At 59.7% G+C, this 20477-nt stretch overlaps 2 protein-coding genes across 7 annotated transcripts in view; one reads left to right on the top strand and one right to left on the bottom strand.

The window, feature by feature from the left end:
* Positions 1-3467: 3467 nt before the first annotated feature.
* On the top strand, positions 3468-15890 carry KCNC3 (potassium voltage-gated channel subfamily C member 3). 6 transcript variants are annotated; one of them, XR_004900141.1, is made up of 5 exons: positions 3468-4869; positions 8809-9916; positions 11419-11610; positions 14639-15107; positions 15626-15731. XR_004900141.1 is itself a non-coding variant. In XM_036012604.1 (5 exons), the coding sequence occupies exons 1-4, from the start codon at positions 3997-3999 to the stop codon at positions 14653-14655; spliced, it is 2190 nt and encodes a 729-aa protein (XP_035868497.1). In that variant the 5' UTR covers positions 3468-3996; the 3' UTR covers positions 14656-14698; positions 15626-15731. The 6 variants fall into 6 exon arrangements, 5 of the variants coding, with proteins under 5 accessions (XP_035868497.1, XP_035868496.1, XP_035868495.1 ...); XM_036012604.1 differs by having other exon boundaries at positions 14639-14698; XM_036012603.1 differs by lacking the exon at positions 14639-15107 and adding an exon at positions 11873-11970 and having other exon boundaries at positions 15626-15679.
* Positions 15891-19584: 3694 nt separating this feature from the next.
* MYH14 (myosin heavy chain 14) overlaps positions 19585-20477 on the bottom strand; it is a 73642-nt gene continuing 72749 nt past the window's right edge. Inside the window, 1 exon segment of the mRNA XM_036012600.1 lies at positions 19585-20304. Within this exon segment, the coding sequence (XP_035868493.1) occupies positions 20151-20304 (154 nt within the window). The 3' untranslated portion in view covers positions 19585-20150.

The following is a 20477-nucleotide window of genomic DNA, read 5'->3' as shown; positions in this document are numbered from 1 at the left end:
AGGTGGCAATGGCTGTTGGCTGAGATCGTAAAGGGTTTTCCGACTCTCGTTCTAAGGGGAGGTGATATCATTCCCGCAGACTTCATCTCCTGTTCCTCCATTCTCCTCTTGGGTTCCGGGACCCCTGGGTCCGCCATAAAGGCGGGGCTTGAAGCCCCCGAGTTGGGGGGAACTGTGCTGCCCCTCCTTCGGCGATGATGTCACTCACCCCTCCACAGCCTTTTGCTGCCCAGAGCTGGGTCACCCCTCCCCCCATCGCCAGCCCGGGATTCCCCCATCCCCGCCCCGCTTCGACTAGGGGTGAGTACAGGGGAGCGTAGAACCGGGGCGGAAAGACAGTCCAAATCCCAGTAGTGGAGGCGGGGGACTCGGGAGACGGGGACTCAAAGATTACAGTGGAGAGATTTCCCCCTCAAGAACAGGCCAAGGTGTTTGGAGGATCTCGGGGGACCAACCTCATGGGCAAAGTCCCCACATTTTCAGCTTTAGTGTCCGGAAGATCTCTTTCCTGGATTTGGAACTGATAGATATGGGGCGGAGGAACAAGATGCTAGAAGTCAGGAAGGGAAAGACTCCCAATTCCAGGGCCTTGGGGAATGGGGGAGATTTAGGGAGAGGGCACTGGGGATGACAGAGGTGGGAGTTAGGAGCTTTCAGGAATGTTGTACCTTGAGGACCTGGGAAAGGACAGATTGGGAAGGAGGAGGGATAAGCAAATGATCTAAAGACGTGGACATTGGCCTCCCCGTTCCTGGTATCAGTCGCTAAAAATCGAGTCCACTTGCTTTGGTCTGTCTGCGGGGCTGGGTGTCCCATAACCAGAGCCCTCATTTTGCCTCCAGAAGCCCCCTACCCACCCACCTCTGCAGGGTGGAGAACCCAGGCCCACAAGTCCTCCACATATCCTGGTGGGACCTGGGGACAGCCATAAAGGAGTGATGGTATCCAGTTTCCCAGGGTCTGATGGAGTCTGGACCATCCTATTGCTCCTTGCTGCCACCTCCTTCCGCCTCCTATGGTCCCTAATCCAGGGTCTCACTCCATACTCTCCCCTATCCAGCCCCCCACCCCCACCCAGCCGGCACTTTCTCCCACACCCGACCTTTGCAAAATCGCTGATTTGGTAACTTGATCCCTTGCCTGGCTGCTGGCAAAAGCAGAAAAGTAGAGTTGTAGGGGTCGAGGGCAGATGGTGAGGATAATCCTGGATGGCTGACTAAGGTCCTTACCCTTGCCCCTACTACTAACCCCTAGTGTCTACCCAATCCCTGCTCCAGCCTCCACCCCACCCCCCACCCCTGACTTGCCCAGAACTTCATTCAACCCAAGCCCTCACCTCAGAATTCACTGCTTTTGCCTGGGGATACACCAAAATTCGGGACAGAGAGGAGTCGGAAGCCCCGATGTCTTTTCTCTGTCCTCCTGGGTCCTACTGGGGGCTTGAGGACTATTGGAGGATCCTGGATCGGGGACACTGGGGACCTCCGAGTCTGAGGGGTGACGGAAACTACCTCTCTGGTCTGCAGGACAGCTCTGCAGTGACGCAGCCTGGAGCCCTGGCCAGGATGGGGGTTAGAAGGGATAACGGGGGTGGGGGGAGGGTAGAGCCAGAGAGAAAGGGACAGAGATCCATCGATCCAGAGACAGGGGCAGAGACTGAAGGACAGCGGGCCAGAGTCCCAAAGAAGTGCTAGCAGAGACCCAGAGAGAGGGAAGCAGAGACTCAGAAGGGGAGGGATAGGGACCGACAGAAAAAGCGCAGAAAGAAAAAAGGCAGTGAGGGGAGGGCAGAGAGACAGAAAGGGGGGAAAAGATACAGGGAGGGAGGTCATATAACAAGAGTGAGGGAAACAGACCCAGATGAATGAGCGGAGATCCAGAGAGTGGGAGAAGCCAGGGAGGCGGGCAGTGTGGGACAGACACAAGGAGGAGGGACGGAGACCTAGGGAGAGGGGGACAGAGGTCCACAGAGGAAGGCAAATCCCTGAGGAAAAGGTACAAAGACCAAGAGAAAGAGAATGGGGGTGGCAGTATCGAGATACGGTGGTGGGAGAGGCTACTGAGGCTTAGAAGGGAGGCAAAGACTCAAGAAGGGAAACAGATTCAGAGAACAATGGGACAGTGACCCAGAGAAAGGAAGACTTAGAAAAGAGAGGCCAGGGTCTCAGAGGGGTGAGGGCAGAGATGGGAGGACAAATTCTCAGAGAAAGGAAATAAAAAGAGACGCAAAAACGGGAGCAGGGGTGGGTAGGGAGGCAATACGAACCACACGCCGCCCTGCAGAGGGAGGCGGCGGGCCAGGGACCGAGCAGCGAAAGAAAGCCGGCAGCCCTGACCCGCCCCCTCCGCTCCCACAGGTACTACCTCCTCCCGCCGCAGCCCCAGCCGCAGCCGCTGGCCCCGCCCCAGCCCCTGCGCCTGCGCCTGCGCCCTGCTACCCAGCCCCTAGGCCAGCCCAGGGGGCGGGTCCGGGTCTGCTCTTGGGCAGTGAGCCTAGCTCTGGCCCCGCCCCCACTAGTCCCGCCCCACTCCCCACTTCCCCTCTCTGCTACCAGAACCCTGTCACCTTACCCCGCCCTGTTTCCCATTGGCCCTGCCCATTGCCTCAGCCCCAGGCTGTGCTTCCGGAAGCGCTTTGGTTTCTCCCCTTTTCTTTTCATAGGATTCCTTCTTCATCAGTTCTCATCCATCCTTTGAATCTTCTGTCTGCAGTCGGCCGTCATCTAGACCTAGTCCCCTTTCCCTCGCCAGTTGGAAGTTCTTGCCCCAGCCTCTAAGTCCCCACCGACTCTTAGGACTCTGTCCCAGGTTCTCTAATTCCCAAGACTCTTCGTTCCAGGTCTCCCCTCCCGTCCCATCCAGCCTGGCAGCTTTGTATTCTTTACAGGTCCCTTATGCATCCCCATCTCCCATTCCTTACCCTGTCTTAGGCCTACCCTACCCCAGCCTAGCCTGAGTGCTTTCAAGTCTCTTAGTGCCTCGACCCTCCCTTCATCTTGCCATCCCACAACCCATTCTAGACTTTTACTATCATTCGTAGACCCCACCCACCTTCCTAGTCCCGCCCCATCCATCCTGACACTAATTACCCCGGTAGAGCCCCGCCTAATCAGGCCAAGCGTGAAGCCCCGGCCCCATCCTTTCTTTACCTCGTCCCGACCAGTATTCCTAGCCAGGCGCTCTCAGGTTCTCAGGCCTCGCTCATCTCCTCCCCTTCTCACTGGGTCTCAGTCCATGTAACCTTTGCCCTGTGCCCTTTCAGCAGCCTAACACCATTTCGCGTGACCATACTCTCCACTCTCCACTTCCAGCTCCCTCACTCATTTAGTCCCGCCCCCTCACTGTGCCAGGCCAATCGAGAAGTTTCTACTACTTTTCTCGACCCCGCCTCCTTGTAAGATCCGTTTTTCCCCGTCCGAACAATGTTAGGAGCCCAACCCCGCAGTCTCCAGATGCCCTTCCCCACCAGGTTCTGCTTATCCTCTCTTTAAGTCTGGGCCCGCGATTTTTCTCTCTCCACTCAGAGGAGTCTCCACCATTGTGGCCCGGCCCCCTCACTTCGCCCTTTACGACCGAGCCTGCTTCTTTAAATAGCTTGGACGGTTCTTTTTCTCTGCCCCGCCCCATCCTTTTTTCATTTTAATCGATCTTTCTTATATCTAACCCCGCCTCTTCGGTTTTCTGTGCTGCCAACCCAGCCAACTTTAGAGGTGTATCCCACCTCCTGCAACACCTCGCCCAGCCCCTGTTCTCGGAAAGATCCAATCGTTGTGTTTTATCTGCTGCCCCACCCCACTACGCTGGCCCGGTTAGAGTCCCCGCCCTTCTCTCTCTGCTTCAACTCCGCCCCACTATCCCTTAGACCAGTCACTTCGGTTAATCTCCAATTTAGGCCCCGCCCTCGTATTTATTGCCTTTCCCCACCCAATCTCGTTTGTCTCTCCCCTGAGGCCCCGCCCCCAAGGCCCCGCCCCTACAGCCCCGCCCCCCCGGCCAATGTTGAGCTCAGTCTGCGTCTCCTCCTTCCGCCGGCGCCAGGGGGCCAGCAAGCAGCAGCCTGCACTGCCGCCGCAGCCTCCCGACACCCCGCCGCCGCCAGCGCCGCCGCTGCAGCAGCAGCAGCAGCCTGCGCAGCCCGGCCCTGCCGCGTCCCCGGCGGGCCCCCCGGCATCCCACGGGCCCGGGGACCGGCGCGCCGAGCCATGCCCCGGGCTGCCGGCGGCGGCCATGGGGAGGCACGGCGGCGGCGGTGGCGACAGCGGCAAGATCGTGATCAACGTGGGCGGCGTGCGCCATGAGACGTACCGCTCGACGCTGCGCACCCTGCCGGGTACGCGTCTGGCCGGTCTGACGGAGCCTGAGGCGGCGGCGCGCTTCGACTACGACCCCGGCACCGACGAGTTCTTCTTCGACCGGCACCCGGGCGTCTTCGCCTACGTGCTCAACTACTACCGCACGGGCAAGCTGCACTGCCCGGCCGACGTGTGCGGGCCGCTCTTCGAGGAGGAGCTCGGCTTCTGGGGCATCGACGAGACCGACGTGGAAGCCTGCTGCTGGATGACCTACCGACAGCACCGCGATGCTGAGGAAGCACTCGACTCCTTCGAGGCGCCCGACTCTTCGGGCGCCGCCAACGCTGCCAACGCCGGGGGCGCCCACGACGCGGGCCTGGACGACGAGGCGGGCGCGGGCGGCGGTGGCCTGGACGGCGCAGGCGGCGAGCTCAAGCGCCTCTGCTTCCAGGACGCGGGCGGCGGTGCTGGGGGGCCGCCAGGGGGCGCGGGCGGCGCGGGCGGCACGTGGTGGCGCCGCTGGCAGCCTCGAGTGTGGGCGCTCTTCGAGGACCCCTACTCGTCGCGGGCAGCCAGGGTGAGCGTGCTGTCGGAGTCCCCATCCCTCTCCTCTCCCCATGCACTCCCAGACCCTCAGAATCCTATGGCCGATCCCAGCCCCTCCCTCTCTCAGCCTCGCAGTCTCTTAGAAGCCTTTAACCCCAACCCTGAGTTTCCCCGCACTCTTCGGAACACACCCCCCTCTCTCAGCCATCCTCAGATCCTCAGAGGATGGTTCTCCAACCTTCGGAATCGCCCAGATCCCTTCGAACACCATCCCGCTTCTCTAGGTCACCCTAGACCCTTAGAAACGCTCCTGGGCTCCTCTGAACAACCTCTCCCCACCGTCCCTGGACCCCTCTGGCACTCTCAGAAGACCTTTCTGCAACCCTCAGCCATCAGAAACCCCTCTAAACTCCTCACTTCTCTTGGCCACCCCTTGGACTCCCTGAAGACCCCTTCCTTAGCCCTCAGTTTCTTGGACCAGCCCCAGGCCCTCAGAAGACATCCTTTCCTAAACCTCAAAGTATCCCAAGTCCTGTGAAAACTGCCTCCCTTTCCCTGCCCCCTGCAGACCCCTGCTCTAAGCCCCATCTGCAGCCTTCGGTTCCCCAATTCTCCCAACACCTCCCTGATTCCTTTTGTCTTTGCCCCTCTCCCTCACCCCCCCTCCAAGTTTGAGTCTCCTGACTATTTTTTTAACACCCTCCCCACCTGATTCTTCCACCAAAGTCTTAGAAGACTCTCCACCCTAATTTTAGCGCATCCTGAACCCCTCTGAATGTCCAGACCACTTGCTCTGGCTAAGATACTTCCTCCTCCCCTTCACTGCAATGATAAGTCTGGGGACATCTTTCCTCCTGGGACCCTCTGCACCTCTCTGTGTTCATCAAGTCCCTTCATGCATCCTCCACGCCAGCTCCCATCCCAAGGACTTTCCCCATAAAGCTCCAGACTTCCCCAGAGGCTTTCACACTCCTCCGTGCCTCCTGAGCCCCCAGTAATATGCCTGTTCTCTTCAGAACCTCCCATGAGCTTGCCAGAATTGCGTCCTCCTCACCCATACATTCTCCCAGCTCCTTCCTTCCATCGTTTAAGCTGCACGGCCCACTCCCTCCCTCTGGGACACCCTCCATCCCCGGCCCGCAGCCCCTTCCCTAGTGGATGAATGACTTTTCCTCTGCTCCAGAAGTTTACCTAACCTTAATCCTCGGGACCACCCTCAAGTTATCAGCCCCAAAACAGCTCCCAATTCTTTCTACCCTGCCTTGGTATCTTTCCACCTGCCCCAGGCCTGCTTGCTCCCCCTTTTTCGACTCCCTCCCTCCAGTCCGAAGCCCTGGAGTGAGCCCCTCCGCTTCTCCCTGCACTCCAAGGTGAACCAGAGAGAACACACACTCCAGCCTTATCTGTCCTCCACCCTTATCTCCCTTGAATTCCAGATCTTCCCCAGCTCCCTCCATCTCCCCCCCCCCCACAAACTTTTATAACTTCAAACATTTGTAACTTCCCAAACTAAATAGCTACCCTTCCCCCTCCTTCTCCCTGGAACCTCTCCCTCCTCCTAACTTCCTCCCCGTGTTGGAAGAGAGGAGGGCAGTTCAAAATGGGGGGAATTAGAAAGAGGGAAAGAGAGACTCCAGGGACCCCTCCTAACCTCCTGGGGACCTAAACACCCTGAGGAGCTAGTCCGCCCCCTCCCCCCACGGTGCCGCGTCCTGAGCTGGGAAGGACGCGGAGCCGCAGTGCCGCATTCATGCTGGGGGAGGGAACTACGGGGAGGGGGGCCCGGAGGCTCCGCATAAAGTTTGGTCCCGGGGAAGCGCTGAGTTGGCGAGATTTGGGGTTGGGTGAGGGGAGGTGGGGAGGACGAGGTACAGAAGGGACGTGGCCCTACATGCCCTGTCGGGCTTCTAGGTGGCCCCTTCCCCCCATGGTCTAGGGCGCCCTTCCTTCTTGCGACCCCATTTAAGGGTGCCGAGGTGAGGCTAGATGTCCGGGACAGCTACAGGGGTCACTCGTTGACTTCACAAATATTTTTGAGTGTCCATGACATGCCATTCACTTTCCAGCCTCAAGTGAGATAGCTTGGCAGAGTTGGGAGCTGAAACCAATGAAAAGTGGAGGGTCCGGCCCTACCTCCCCCTCCTCCCTTTCCTCGTAATCTCTCCTTTCCTTCCTACAGGGACTTTATGCCCTCCCAACCCTTCTGCTTTTGAGCCTTCTTGGGACCACGGGTTAAACCAGTCCCGTCGCTGTCCAGCCTCTACAGCTGCGCACTGCGGCGAAGCCCACCTTCCTTTCTATGTCTCGGGAGGGAAGGAGTTAATACAGCTCCCGGCCCGTGGCCTCCCGCGGTGAAGCGGCGGCACTGCGGCTGCGCGTGGCCAGCTCGGTTGCAGCCGCGATGGGGTTAAGACGGCTCCCAGCCTCTGCGGCTGCGCACTGCGGCGGGGGAACTGTCCGCGGTGCTGGCCGCTGCGCGCCCCGCCCCCCGGTCGGGGCCGCCCGCCCCCACTGCGGTGCCGCATCCTGAGCCGTGCGCCCGGCTAGGAGCAGGCGCGGGGGAGCTCTAGGCATGCGCTCTGCGGCGGCCTCTGGCCTCTTAAACCACTGCGGAGAAAGGAAGAGGGGGGCGGGGCATAGAGGGCCCATGCTGACCCCCAACCCTCCCCAAGGTTTAGGGTCCTCTCTGCAGCCCGACCTGGCCCCCCTCTCTTCTCTGCACCCTAGAGCCTTCTGCCTCCTCTCTACCCATCTTATGGAAGCCCCCTCTTTGCCCCAACATTGATTCCCTTCCCTATCCAAGGACTAACCTCACTCTTTCACCCGGTGTATTCGATAAAGCCCACCTAGCATCTCGAGGGGCCCGATCCACCCATTTCTCCCAGATCTTGACTCCACGCCCTCCCTTCCTCATCAAAGCCTTCATCAAAACCCACAACACAGTTTGGCAGGACTCTGGTCATCCCCCATCCTGAGATGGCCAAGCACGCCCCCACCCCCAATTCTCTGCACCTCTGAAAGTCCCTTCATCTACTTTGGCCCTAAGTCCTGTGCTCTCTCCCAGGTCTAGGCCCCTGACCCTCCATTCCTCCTGAGAGCCCTAAACCCCACCTCTCCTCATATGTACCCCCCTTTCTTTTGGCAGACTTGACACTTCCTTCCCGCTTAAGGGCCCAAACACACCCCTCCTCCCCTATGTTCTTCCTCCCCTGCCCTGCCCTGCCCTGCCCTCTCTGGGTGAGGGCCCAAGGAAACCCTGACTCCTTTCTGAGGCCTTGGCCTTGCCCACCCCCCCCCAAAAAAAAAGATGCCTCCATACCCTCATAAGAGCTCAAACATTACTGAGTTCCAGACACTGGACCAAGCATTGTTTTTTTTTGTTTGTTTGTTTGTTTGTTTGTTTTTTCAGCCAGTACCTTTGTCTACTTACTAATGTAATCCTCACAATAATCCTGTAAACACTTGAGGTTTGGAAAGCTTAACCACCTTGCCCAAGTTAGGCAGGGGAAATGCTGGAATCAAACCCAAGATTTTACTGTTAGCCATCTCGTGATTCTGCCTCCCCACCCACCTTCTCACCTTCCCCTTCCCTCAGCTCCAGGTCCACCCCCAAACCCTCTGAAACACAGGATGTGTGATCTTAAGTCTCCCCTCCTACACCTGGGTCCCCTAGCAGAGCCCAGGGATAGGGCACAGGGAACAGGAGAGTGAGGGGAGGCGGTCTATGAGACAGAGCATGGGGCCAGAAATCGCTGTTTCCAGGACGTAAGTTGCCCATGTGCTCTGGCCCCTGGGGCCAGCTCCTCTCCAGAGCTGATCCTCTACCTTCCCTTTTACTAGTCTTAGTGGGCAGAGGAGCAGAGGGAAGCGTTGGGGCTGGGAAGGGAGCCACTGGGAGGGTCTTGTGGAGACGGCTAGTGGACCAGGCGCCTGGGTCACCTTTCGCCTTCTCTCCTGCCCTGTCCCGCAGTATGTGGCCTTCGCCTCCCTCTTCTTCATCCTCATCTCCATCACCACCTTCTGCCTGGAGACCCACGAGGGCTTCATCCACATCAGCAACAAGACGGTGACGCAGGCCTCCCCGATCCCCGGGGCCCCACCAGAGAACATCACCAACGTGGAGGTGGAGACGGAGCCCTTCCTGACTTACGTGGAGGGTGTGTGCGTGGTCTGGTTCACCTTTGAGTTCCTCATGCGCATCACTTTCTGCCCGGACAAGGTGGAGTTTCTCAAGAGCAGCCTCAACATCATCGACTGTGTGGCCATCCTGCCCTTCTATCTTGAGGTGGGCCTCTCCGGCCTCAGCTCCAAGGCCGCCAAGGATGTGCTGGGCTTCCTGCGGGTCGTCCGCTTCGTGCGCATCCTGCGCATCTTCAAGCTCACGCGCCACTTTGTGGGGCTGCGCGTGCTGGGCCACACGCTCCGTGCCAGCACCAACGAGTTCCTGCTGCTCATCATCTTCCTGGCGCTGGGCGTGCTCATCTTTGCCACCATGATCTACTACGCCGAGCGCATTGGCGCCGACCCAGATGACATTCTGGGCTCCAACCACACCTACTTCAAGAACATCCCCATCGGCTTCTGGTGGGCCGTGGTCACCATGACCACCCTGGGCTATGGAGACATGTACCCCAAGACGTGGTCGGGGATGCTGGTCGGGGCGCTTTGTGCCCTGGCCGGGGTGCTCACCATCGCCATGCCCGTGCCTGTCATCGTCAACAACTTTGGCATGTACTATTCGCTGGCCATGGCCAAGCAGAAGCTGCCCAAGAAGAAGAATAAACACATCCCCCGGCCCCCGCAGCCTGGCTCACCCAACTACTGCAAGCCCGACCCACCCCCACCGCCCCCGCCCCACCCTCACCATGGCAGTGGCGGTATCAGCCCCCCGCCACCCATCACCCCGCCCTCCATGGGGGTGACTATGGCTGGGGCCTACCCACCCGGGCCCCACACGCACCCCGGGCTGCTCAGGGGGGGAGCGGGTGGGCTCGGGATCATGGGGCTGCCCCCTCTGCCAGCCCCTGGGGAGCCTTGCCCATTGGCTCAGGAGGAAGTAATTGAGATCAACCGAGCAGGTGAGGAGGGGGCCTGAGGGGTGTATGGGGTGGAGGGGGGCACAGGCAGAGATGCATGGGAGGAGGTGGGGAGGTTTTGAGGGGGGCAGGAGGAGGGTGCAGAGACAGGGTGGCCAGCAGCAGAGAGGGGAGAGAAGAGGGAATGGCAGTTGCTGAGGCCAGAGAAGAGGCACAGAAATGGACAAGGACAGAGATGGGTATTTTGTGTGACAGAGTTTTGGAGAGAGACAGATTTGCAACCGACCTATTCAGGGGGACCCGGGAGAGACACAGGGAGAGAGGGTCTCACATGCAAATCATGGGCTGGTTGGAGACAAGAGGCCAAGAGATGGTTGTAGTGCCTGAGCTTCCTGGAGAACACCCTGAAAAAAGTCTAAAGGCCATGAGTCTGAAACTTAGAGACTGTCAGTGAGAGGGGAGAGAGAGAAAGAGAGAGGACCAAGGAGGAGGGAGGGCTGGGGCGGTCTGTGGCCAGGTTCAGGTTTATTCAAACAGTGAGACCAAGAGAGGAAATGAGACTTAAGACTAAAAATTAAGAGTCAGAGAGTGGCCAGGGGAGACAGGCCCAGCGGGTAGCAAGGCCCTATGACGGGACAGTGGCTCGGGACCCGGGGCCCAGTCTCTGGCTCTGCTGAGAGAGGTCCGAGAGGCTCAGAGAGGTGTTGCAAAGAGGGAGAGGTGGAACCAGCGAGTTGGGAGAAGAGTTGGCTATGCCCAGGGGACTCTGTGCCTCAGAGGCGGAGATTGGGGTGTTAGTCGGGGAGGAGGGACAGGCCGGTGGGCCCCACCCCCATGTCTTAAGTAGGTCAAGAAAGGGAGCTGGGCCGCCTGGCACCCCTGGCTTGCTCCCTCAGCCGCTGACCCAGTTTCACACCAATTAAAAATAGCTCGAGTCAGAGCCTGGGGGACCCCCACTTCCCCCTCCCTCATCTGTCACCTTCTAACCCTTCCTCACTGTGTCCTTACCAGTACCTGGCACCCCTCCCTAAACAAGCACCTCCCAGCCCCTGATGTTCCCACCAGCATGTGCACCAACCCAACACCCTACCAACTTAACACCCAGCCCCAGTCCTGACCTGCTCTGCCCACCCAACTTGCATGCCAACCACCTCTTCCCCGTGTCCCCCTCTGATGGGTGCCAAATGCTCCACATCCTGCCCTTCCCAGCACCCAGCCCGACTACCTCTCCTTAGTACTCAATGCCCTCCCTCTACCCACCTTTGTCCAGTGCTGTCCCCTGTCCACCCTTCCCCACCCCATTGTCCTCCCCTACTCTCAACACCCTTCCGCCAGTGGCCCACTCCCCAAGCCCATCAGCCATGCCCCTGACTCCCTGCTGCCAGTTGGGCCCTTCCGCCACCTCCTTCTGCACCCTGCCCTTTAGTCACCTATTTGTGGCCCTCAAGTCTGCCGACACCTTCTCCTGAGTAGTGTTGTCCCCGCCACGAGTTTCCACGCCTCACTCTTTCCTTTGTGTCTCTGTCTGACCCCCGGGGACGCAGATCCCCGCCCCAACGGGGACCCAGCAGCAGCTGCGCTCGCGCATGAGGACTGCCCGGCCATCGACCAGCCCGCCATGTCCCCGGAAGACAAGAGCCCCATCACCCCCGGGAGCCGGGGCCGCTACAGCCGGGACCGAGCCTGCTTCCTCCTCACTGACTACGCTCCCTCCCCTGACGGCTCCATCCGGAAAGGTGAGGTGCCCCCCACTGGACCCCTGGGACCCTCCCTCTCTCCCCTCCCCCAGGGGAGGGGGGAGAGGGGGAAGGGGGAGGAGGTGCTGGACTTCCGCCATCCCGTCCCCCAACCTCCTCCCTCCCAGAGCCCCCCCCAACCCCAGGTTTCCTCACCACTGACCCTTCACCTGTCTTTATTCCATCTCCATTTCCCCCACCCCGACCCTCTGGCCTCTTCCCCCACCCCCAGCCACCGGTGCTCCCCCACTGCTCCCCCCAGACTGGCGTAAGCCAGGCCCCCCCAGCTTCTTGCCCGACCTCAACGCCAACGCTGCAGCCTGGATATCCCCCTAGTGGACGAACCCCCTCCCCCCCGGGGTAAGTAGCCCCCACCCTCTGAACCCCTTCCTCCTGACTAACCCCTCTGAGAACGAGCAGCTCCCACTGACCGAGACCCCCCCCCATTCACCATGAAGAGCTCCATCCAATTAACCTTCACTCCCGACACTGACCCTGCACCCACCCGCCCAGGACTTGCCCTGCCCCTCACTGACCCCCCAAAACTAACCCCGACCCTCTCCACCACATGCCTGACCTCCCTCCCTGCCCTTGAGACTGACCCCCATCCTCACCCTCATCGACATCTCTCTCCTTGCACCCCCGTTTTGGTTTTTTAAAAATTCAACCCAGAAAATGGGGTACACACCCAGAACACTCTTCGGGGTGCATATGGGATGAGAAAGACTCAGCCTCCCTTTCAGTCACCTGTGAGCAGACCAGTTTATAAAGCACCCGTAGGTTCCCCGCCCGGAACTCATGCTCTCTGTTTGTTGGGAGAGGCAGACACAGAAAGAGAAAGTCACTCCTTGAGGCGACATATGAGGATGTGGAGGTGACACGGGGTCATACAGTAAGAGGAACACCCCTGGGGTAGGAGGAAACCACAGGAAAGACTTTCTTGAGGAATCGAGATTGACAGGGTTATCCCCACTGCCGGCGAGGAAGTGATCCCAGGTGACAGTAGTGACAGAGTGACAAGTGTGAGCAAAGCCGGGAGACCGGGGGCTGGCGCAGAACCATGAGGCAGGAAAGCAGGGCGGGGCCGAGGGCTGGGGCCTTGTCCTGGGAGAGGGGGTCAGCTCCGGGCCCTCGGGGATGGACTGGAGGAGGACACAGGGACGAGGTTCCAGGGGAGAGGATAAGTCTGAGCCCAGGTCATCCCTGGGCTGTGGGGATGGAGAGGAAGGAGGCAGAGAGAGAGAGTCAGGGAACAGGAGAGAAAGAGCCGAGCACTGGCCGCGGGGAGGTCAGGGGACAGAGGGAAGAGAGAGCTGTCAGTGAGTCATTCAGCAAACATAACCAAGCACTTAGCACATGCCAGAAATTAACGTATCTTCTGTAACCCCCACAATGTCCCTAGCTGACCCCTAGCTCCATTTCTCCATCCATCCACCCATCCATCTGTTCAGCAACTAATGATTGAGGGCACAGTTCCAGGCGCTGGAGGTTTGGCATTGCATACAGCCAGAATCTGCCATCACGGAGCTTGTGCTCCGGGCCGTGGGTTGGCACCGTCCGGCCTGTGGGCCAGCTCGGTCAGCTAGCTGTCTCGTACATGAAGCTTTACTGGGACAGTAGAGTAGAATAGTTGTGACAGAGGCCGTGAGGCCCACAGAGTCCAAACTGACAGGCCCTTTACAGGAAAAGCTGGATATTCCCTGAGTGGAGGAAGCAGAAAATAAACAAGTTAAAAACAACAACAACAAAAAACAAACCTCTTGCCACTTCAGATCAGAGGGTCTGTGGAGGAGCTTTCTGAGGCAACGTGAAACCTGAAAGGCAGAGGGGGCCAGCCAGCCAGAAGGAGCAGCAAGTGCCGAGGTCCTGAGGTCCGGGGTGGGATGAGCTTGGTTTTTGAAAGAAACAGCAAGGAGAGAAGTGAGGCCACAGTCGGGCAGCCGAAGGGAGAGGGGCGCCAGACCGGCTATGTGGAAGGATCGGGAGGGCAGTTTTGGCCACGGGGAGAGGCTGGATTGACTTTAAAAGCAATGAAGAGCCCCCTGAAGGAATGCGACCCATCACTTACTGTGGAATCTTCCTTAGAAATACAGATACATCCTCAATCCCTGCCTGCAGCCTAAGGAGGGGCTGTAGCGGGACTTGGGGAGGCTCCAGAGACGGCCTTGCCTAAGCGCCCTTGTTTCACAGAAGTTCAGGGAGGCCCATGACTGCCCCAGGTCACGCAGCAGAGGGCGTGGGGACCAGAGGGGACTGTGTGGCTCTTTTGTCCCTCCGCCTCTCCTTTCTGCAGCCACCCCCCCAACACCATCTTCCATTTCCATCTCATCACCGGCCTCTCCCGACTCCCATCTCGGCCCTGCCCCTGCTTGCACCCAGTCCTGTTCCCGCCCTTTGTCCCCCCACCCCCAGGTCTGGATGGGCCCCTTGGAATTGAGGGGCACAGGGAGTGGGGAGGATTTGGGGATGCGGGGGAGGGAGGGCTGGAGGTGGGGTGGGAGGTCTCTGCTTCTCTCGCCTCTGATGCCAAACTCCATTCATTGAACTCAAATAATGGCTGGAGCTGATGGGGCTGACTGAATCTTGGACCCCTCCTTCCTCACTTGCCCCTTCCTCTCCTTCCTCCATGACCCACCCTCCAATACTGCCCTCCCCCCTCCCCCCAAGACCCTTCCTCCTGGCTGGTCCTCCCCCTGCCCCGTGACCTGTCCCTTCTCCATGTGCCCTCACCAGCCACCTGAGTCTAACACCTGACACGTGTTCCCCCTTCCTCCCCAGCCTTCCCCCTCCTCCCTTGACCCCTCTTCCCTTCCTCCCTCCTCCCCTGGAACCCCAGCCACCCCGGAAGCTCCTTCCATATTTGATGTCTCTGGCGGCCCCCCATTTCACTGCTCCCTTTCCCCGGAAAACACCAGAGAGGAGGAAGAGATCCGGCGTTTCTCCGACCCCCAACAGTGAAGCTGTGTTGGGGGGGTTCCCCATGACCGCCCCCGCCCCCCGCCATGACTCTGTGTATTTCTGTCCCCAGCTCTTGTCACCGCCTGAGGCCTCGCGAGACTCTCGGTCCCCCCCTGCCCCTTCCCCCCAGGTTAGCAATGGGAAATGGCTGGGAAGGGGTGTCCCCAAGGTAGTGGGCTTCCAACCCCTCAGGCTCGCTCTCCTATGGCCAAGACACTGTTGTCCAGACAGACCCCCTGGCTCCGCTTAGAAAAGCCCCTGACACTGGCAGAACTGTTAAGACACTGCTAAGCTTCCACAGAAACCACTCATTGCGCCCGGATCTTAGATCCCTGTGGCTGTCCAGACACCGTTAGAACCTCCCCATCAGAAGGCTCCCACTGAGGCTCCCTGGCCCCTGAAAGAGGCCCCACGTGACCTTCAGGTGAGCCTACACTCTCAGGCTGCCCTCTGAGCTACTCTCTGCCCCATGGGCCCTGCGGGCTTCGGCTCCATCCTTCAGCCCCTCACAGCGCCCCCTCTCCTTTCTCGACATCTAGGTGAGCCCCCTCCCAAGTCCTCCCCACGCTGCTCCCCTACATGCCTCCCACCTGAGCTCACGCCGATGCCCCTGCTGCCACCATCCGCCTTGCTGCCCCCCACACCTTTTTGCCTCAGATGAGGGGGCCAATTCGGGGAGGGGAGAGGGCCGGGCTGCGTGGGGATGGGGTGGGGGAGGCTCGGTGGGTGCCACCCTGCCTCCTAACCCTGAGTCTCTCCCCCCTCCCCATGTCTGGACCTTTCTCCGTGATGCGACTGACTGTCCAATTTGTTCACTTCTCTCTCTCTCCATCTCCTTGGTCCGCCTCTGTCCATCTCTCTGCCTCCCTCCCTCCGTCTTTCTGTGTCTTGGTGTCTCTCTCGCCATCTTTTATTGCTCTCCTGTGTCTCTCTCCATCTGCTGTTCCTGTCCGTTTCTCTCCTGCCTCCCTCCCTCTGTCTTGGGGTCTGTCTATGGGACCCTCCCCATGCCCCCCTGCTCCATGCTTCCTCCCCGTGTTTCCGCCCCTCCCCCCAGGTTACGAGAAATCCCGCAGCCTGAGCAGCATCGCGGGCCTGAGCGGGGTGTCTCTGCGCCTCGCGCCCCTTGCCACTCCCCCTGGCTCTCCCAGGGCCACCCGCCGCGCTCCCCCAACCCTGCCCTCCATCCTCTAGCGCTCCCCTCCCCCCCGTGGGGGGACTCGGGGGTGACAGGGAAGAAGGTCAAAGGAGCTGGGGGTGGGGGGCTGGGGAAAAGGGTTTTTTTAAAAATCAAAAAGTCATTAATAATATGCAACGGAGACGACCACGCCAGCAGACACCCCCGGGCCCCTCACCCCGCCCTGGGCCCCAGGATGGAGGGGAGGGACCAAAGCCCATGCCCCTCAACTCTCCGCCCCACCCCCCAAATAAAGCCTTCTCAGGTCTCCATGAGCCATAGGACACCCCCTCCCATCAACTCGTGTAAATACGTCCAAATTATGCCAATTACATTTGGGGCACCTCCCCCCTACTCTGCATGCCTCCCTCAACCTGGACCCCTCCCCCCACAACTCCACCTCAGCAATAAGCGCCGGGGGGCTGCATGTCACGCGGTTGAGGGAAGGGGCACTCTGGGAAGGGGTGGAGACCTCAAGGGGGTGGGGCTGGCCTTTAAGCCACAGGAGGGTTTCCTGGCCTCCTGCCCTGCACCCCCGGAGGGCAGCTCATCATTCACTGATTTTAAAAAAATAAGTAACGACAACGTGGGGGAAGGAGGAACAGTGACCCAAGCCAAAAACCGGAGCTGAGCTCAGATGGTAGGGGGAAGGGCACTGTGGACAACTGCTCCCACAGCCTTTGGGAGGATCCCTCTGGTGAATGGCACCCTCTCGCCCCGCCCCCCCATCCCCTCGCCTCGGGTCTCGCTGCATGGACTCAGACCTCCCATCCTGGAACTCCTGGGGCAGTCCGGCCCCAGCACACAAAACTCCCCAACATACCCTCCAGATTCCTGGGACATGAGACCTGCACCCAGAACTCCCGACACGGGCCCTGGCACCCCGCATCCCCCAAACCTCCACACACCCCTGGAACGTAGCCTCTGCGCACAGATGCTGCCCCCTACCCCGCCCCAAGCCCCACTGCCACCCACTCCCTGGAGTGCATCCCGCACCTCTCAGTCCTCCAAGAGGTGGCCGCGCTCTGCAGCTCACTTTCAGCCTTTGGGATGCTCCAAAACCTCCCCCGCCCCGGACACTTCCTGGACACCCCCAAATCCTCAGGCCTCGAACCACCAGACACCCCCACATCTCTGGCATCAGGCATCCACCTCAGGTTCCCCTGCCGCTAGAATTTTTCAGATGGGCCCAACCTGTCTGCAATTCCGGGGAGCCTGACCTTTCCAGGGTACCTCCTTTCTAATGTCCAACCCTGCCCCCCAACAGTATCTTCCCTTAAATGGTACCCAAAGGTACCCTCCTCATGGACACCACTGTCTCCCAGAGGGTCGTGTTCGTGCCTCTGCTGATGCGCTGAGGTTTTAGGCAGTGCTAGGACAAACGCTGGGAAGGTTTTTGTCTTTCTTGGCACTTTGCACTTAGGCCAGTAAGTCCAGATACTACTACTGCTTGGCCAGAACACCGTTTATTTAGGCCAGAAGTGTCTCCATTTCAAGCAGAGACAGTGCCCGAATGGCCGGACACTAGAACACCAAGAGCTTAGGAAAGGACAACCTACCCACTCGGGCTGGCACCCCAGCCCGCCGTCCCCCGGCGTTCCTCGCCCCGCCACGTCCGCGGGTGGAAAATCACTTCTCATATCCCATCCTGGCTCAAGGATGCGCTACCTCCCCCACGCCCGGGGACCACACCGGTCCCAGAATCCTTAGAGGACCCCCTCTTTTGGAGTTGGGGGTCCACAGAATTAGCAACCTTCCTCCCTCTGCTCCCACAGCCTCAGGAACCCTCCGCCCCAATTCCCCACCCGAGGGTTGGGGAGGGGGTCACTGAGCACGATTCTTGATGCAACGATTCCTATGCAAGGGGCATTTTGAGTCCCCCCCCCCATCCTTCCCTCGGACCCGAAACCCTGGCGAATCAGGGGTGAGGGGTGGGGCAGGTTCTGCGGGGAGCGGGGCGGGGCAAAGGGCTAGGGGCTTCAGACACCAGGGTATGGGGGTGGGGACTGATTATATTGCCAAAGGGTTTAACTTCTTAAAAAAAAAAAAAAAAGCCCCTCCCCCAGATTCCCCAGACCCTCACGGAAGCCAAACGGTGCGGGGAAAGGGGGTGAGGATCTTTTCCAAAGGGTACAGACCTCTTCCCAACGTCTCCCCGCCCCCCCGCTCGCCAATCTGCCACACGTACCCAGCTTTTTAGTTCAGCTTTTAAAAAATAACCATGATCATTATAAGCCTCTACAACACGTGATTCTCACCCCCCACCCCCCAAATCAATAAACAGTGTGGGATTCGGTGAGGGAGAGAGAGCGAGCTAAAGGGACAACTTCCAAGTCCCGCTCCCCTTTCCCCCCACCTCCCCCCCCCCCGGCCGCCAGGGTGCCCGCAGCTACACGCATGCGCTGCATGACGCGCTCCCCGCACGCATGCGCGCCGCTCCTGCGCTCCGGGAACGCACGGGCACGGGGCGGGGGCGGGGCGACTGGGGAGGGGTGAATGGCGGGGGGCTTCCTGAGCTCAGCGGCTCCCTCTCCCCAACACACACAGCAATAAGTTTCTCTCACTCAAATGTGGGTGGGGCGGGCCTGGCCTGCCCACGTGTAGGGGGGGGAGTGACAAGGGGGCGCTCTCAGGGATGGGGGCGGGTGTCCGGAGTCAGTGAGGGGAGGGGAGGTCTGCAAATCGTCCAACTCTGGTGCTAACGGCGGGTCTTCTCAGCCCACCCCCAGGGCAGAGAGGGAGGGGTCGGCACGGCCCCTCCCCCAAGCCTCCCCCACGCCCACCCTGGGTGCATGAACCGCCCAATGCAGAAGCTGCCGCATGTCACCCCCCCAAAGAAAAAGTGTCATGCCCCCTTCCACCCACCCTCTCATTCCCCACCAAAATTAAAGTTTCCTTTTCATTTAAAAGTTGCGTTCTGTTTGTGTGCTGGGAAGGCCTTCCGGTCAGGGCTGGGGAGCTTTGGGGGGTAGACAGAGGGGTTGCGTCTTCAAGAGTAGGGGTCAGATTAAAATGGCATGGGTGTGCATTTGGGGGACCCAGACATCCCCTTGATCACCTGCTCTAATCTTGTGATTTGGGGTGAGTGCCTTCCTACACCCCTAACTGGAAAGTGTAAGGGCACCTGGGTGGCCTGAGCTCCTGAGTGAGCATGACTAGTCACAGGGGTGGAGTGGACGTGGGTCCTGCGTATGTTCAGGGGCTGAGGGCAGCGCACTCCATATCGCTGACTGTGAAGCGATCTACATGGGCTCAACTTCTTGGTAGCTGTGTGTCCTTGGGCAAGCCTCTCAACCTCTCTGTGTTTGCTCTGCCACTCTTAAAAGGCTAGGACGGGGTGATCTAGTCATCCAGCAAATACGTGAAACCCAACTGGGAGCCGGGAACTGTCCTGGGTGCTGAAAACCAGTACGCTCCTTGCCTCTAGCGGTTGTGCTGAGAATTGAGACAAACATCCCGCGTTCAGCACAGCTAAATAAATGGTCGCAGACTCAAAAAGTCACTGCTGCCCGTTTTGCAAAGACGTGAGAATCAGTCAGAGGCCAGAGCACAGCAAGCACCCCTTCCACCCCTCACTGACTGGGAGGTTTGGAGTGAGGGACATTGCGGTTCTGAGCTACGGTCTCCTCGTCTGTACAATGGAGGCAATAACTCAGAGGGAGAAGGCTGGGGTGTGGGAAGTGTCCAGTACCCAGGCGGTGGCCCGGCAAGGGCCAGCTGTGATCAGAACCAGCAGACTGCTCCCCCCCCCCCGCCCCCCGCCGCAGGTGGAAAGAGCCATGCCCTTCTGGACCCATCAGAGACGCCCCCCTGCAGGAACACACACCACCCCAGTGGGGTCCAGTCGGGGCTGGAGTTTATTTCTGCCACAGTTGGAGGCTGGAGGGTCAGGGAGACTCTTCCAGCCCCTCCGGGGACTCCAACTGCACTGTGATCACACATCAGCAACCAGAAGGGAGGACAGAGCATGGGAAGAGGGAGCAGTACAGGCCCCCTTATCCTGCCCCTCTGCAAGAATCAAAGGCCGTGGAGTCCTGGGAGAGGGAGGGGGCCAAGGAGGAGGGCCACGGGTAGCCCTGGCTGAAGAGGGCTGGGGGGCCACACTCCCATCCTAGTAAAAACCGTTTACACCGAAGGAAGGGTGGGAGCTGTATGAGGCCACAACATGCCAACTACACCCGACTTTGCACTCCAGGGAGAGAGCCCCGGTCCTTGCCTCCCTGCTCCCGGGCTTCTCAGTGTTTACAGGAGGTCTTAGGGGACCCTCTGGGGTGGGGTTGGTAAGTGCTGTGGTGCCAGCAGGTGGCGCCATTTCCAAAGTGCAAGAAGCCACAGGGTGGGTTCCTGGGACCAGCACTTGCCAGGGCCAGGGAGGGAGGGGCTGACAGCCAGGAGCAGGGAGGGGTCACTGGGGCTGCGCTTCTGGGGACGCGTCAGGCTCTGGGGGCTGTGGTCCAGACCCCGGCTCTGCCTCCTCAGTCTCCTCGTCTGATGCCACACCCTCCTCCAGTCGGAAAACCTGGCGCACCGTGCGGGTGGTGAAGGTAAGGGGGACGCGTCTGTGGAGAGGAGGAGCGACCAGGGACAGAGATTAAATGAGGGGAGTGGAGAGAAAAGTGAGAGATAGAGAGATGTGGAGAGAGGTGATGAGGAGAGAGATGAAACAGGGAGACACGGAGAGAGATGGGCAGAGGGCACGGGTAGGGGCAGAGAGAGACGAGGGGACAGAGAA

This window comes from Phyllostomus discolor, chromosome 12 (genome assembly GCF_004126475.2).
Source record: "Phyllostomus discolor isolate MPI-MPIP mPhyDis1 chromosome 12, mPhyDis1.pri.v3, whole genome shotgun sequence".
NCBI lineage: Eukaryota > Metazoa > Chordata > Mammalia > Chiroptera > Phyllostomidae > Phyllostomus > Phyllostomus discolor.
The sequence above is the reverse complement of the archived record's forward strand: the minus strand, read 5'-3'. Positions and strand labels throughout refer to the sequence as shown.

What these genes read in the sequence shown, in the direction of transcription:
- KCNC3 (XM_036012601.1), top strand. Translation starts at nt 3,997, where the DNA reads ATGTTGAGCTCAGTCTGCGTCTCCTCCTTCCGCCGGCGCCAGGGGGCC. An exon ending in ACTCGTCGCGGGCAGCCAGG is followed by an intron (nt 4,870 to 8,808) that starts GTGAGCGTGCTG and finishes CCTGTCCCGCAG; the next exon opens with TATGTGGCCTTCGCCTCCCT. An exon ending in TGACGGCTCCATCCGGAAAG is followed by an intron (nt 11,611 to 15,625) that starts GTGAGGTGCCCC and finishes CCCTCCCCCCAG; the next exon opens with GTTACGAGAAATCCCGCAGC.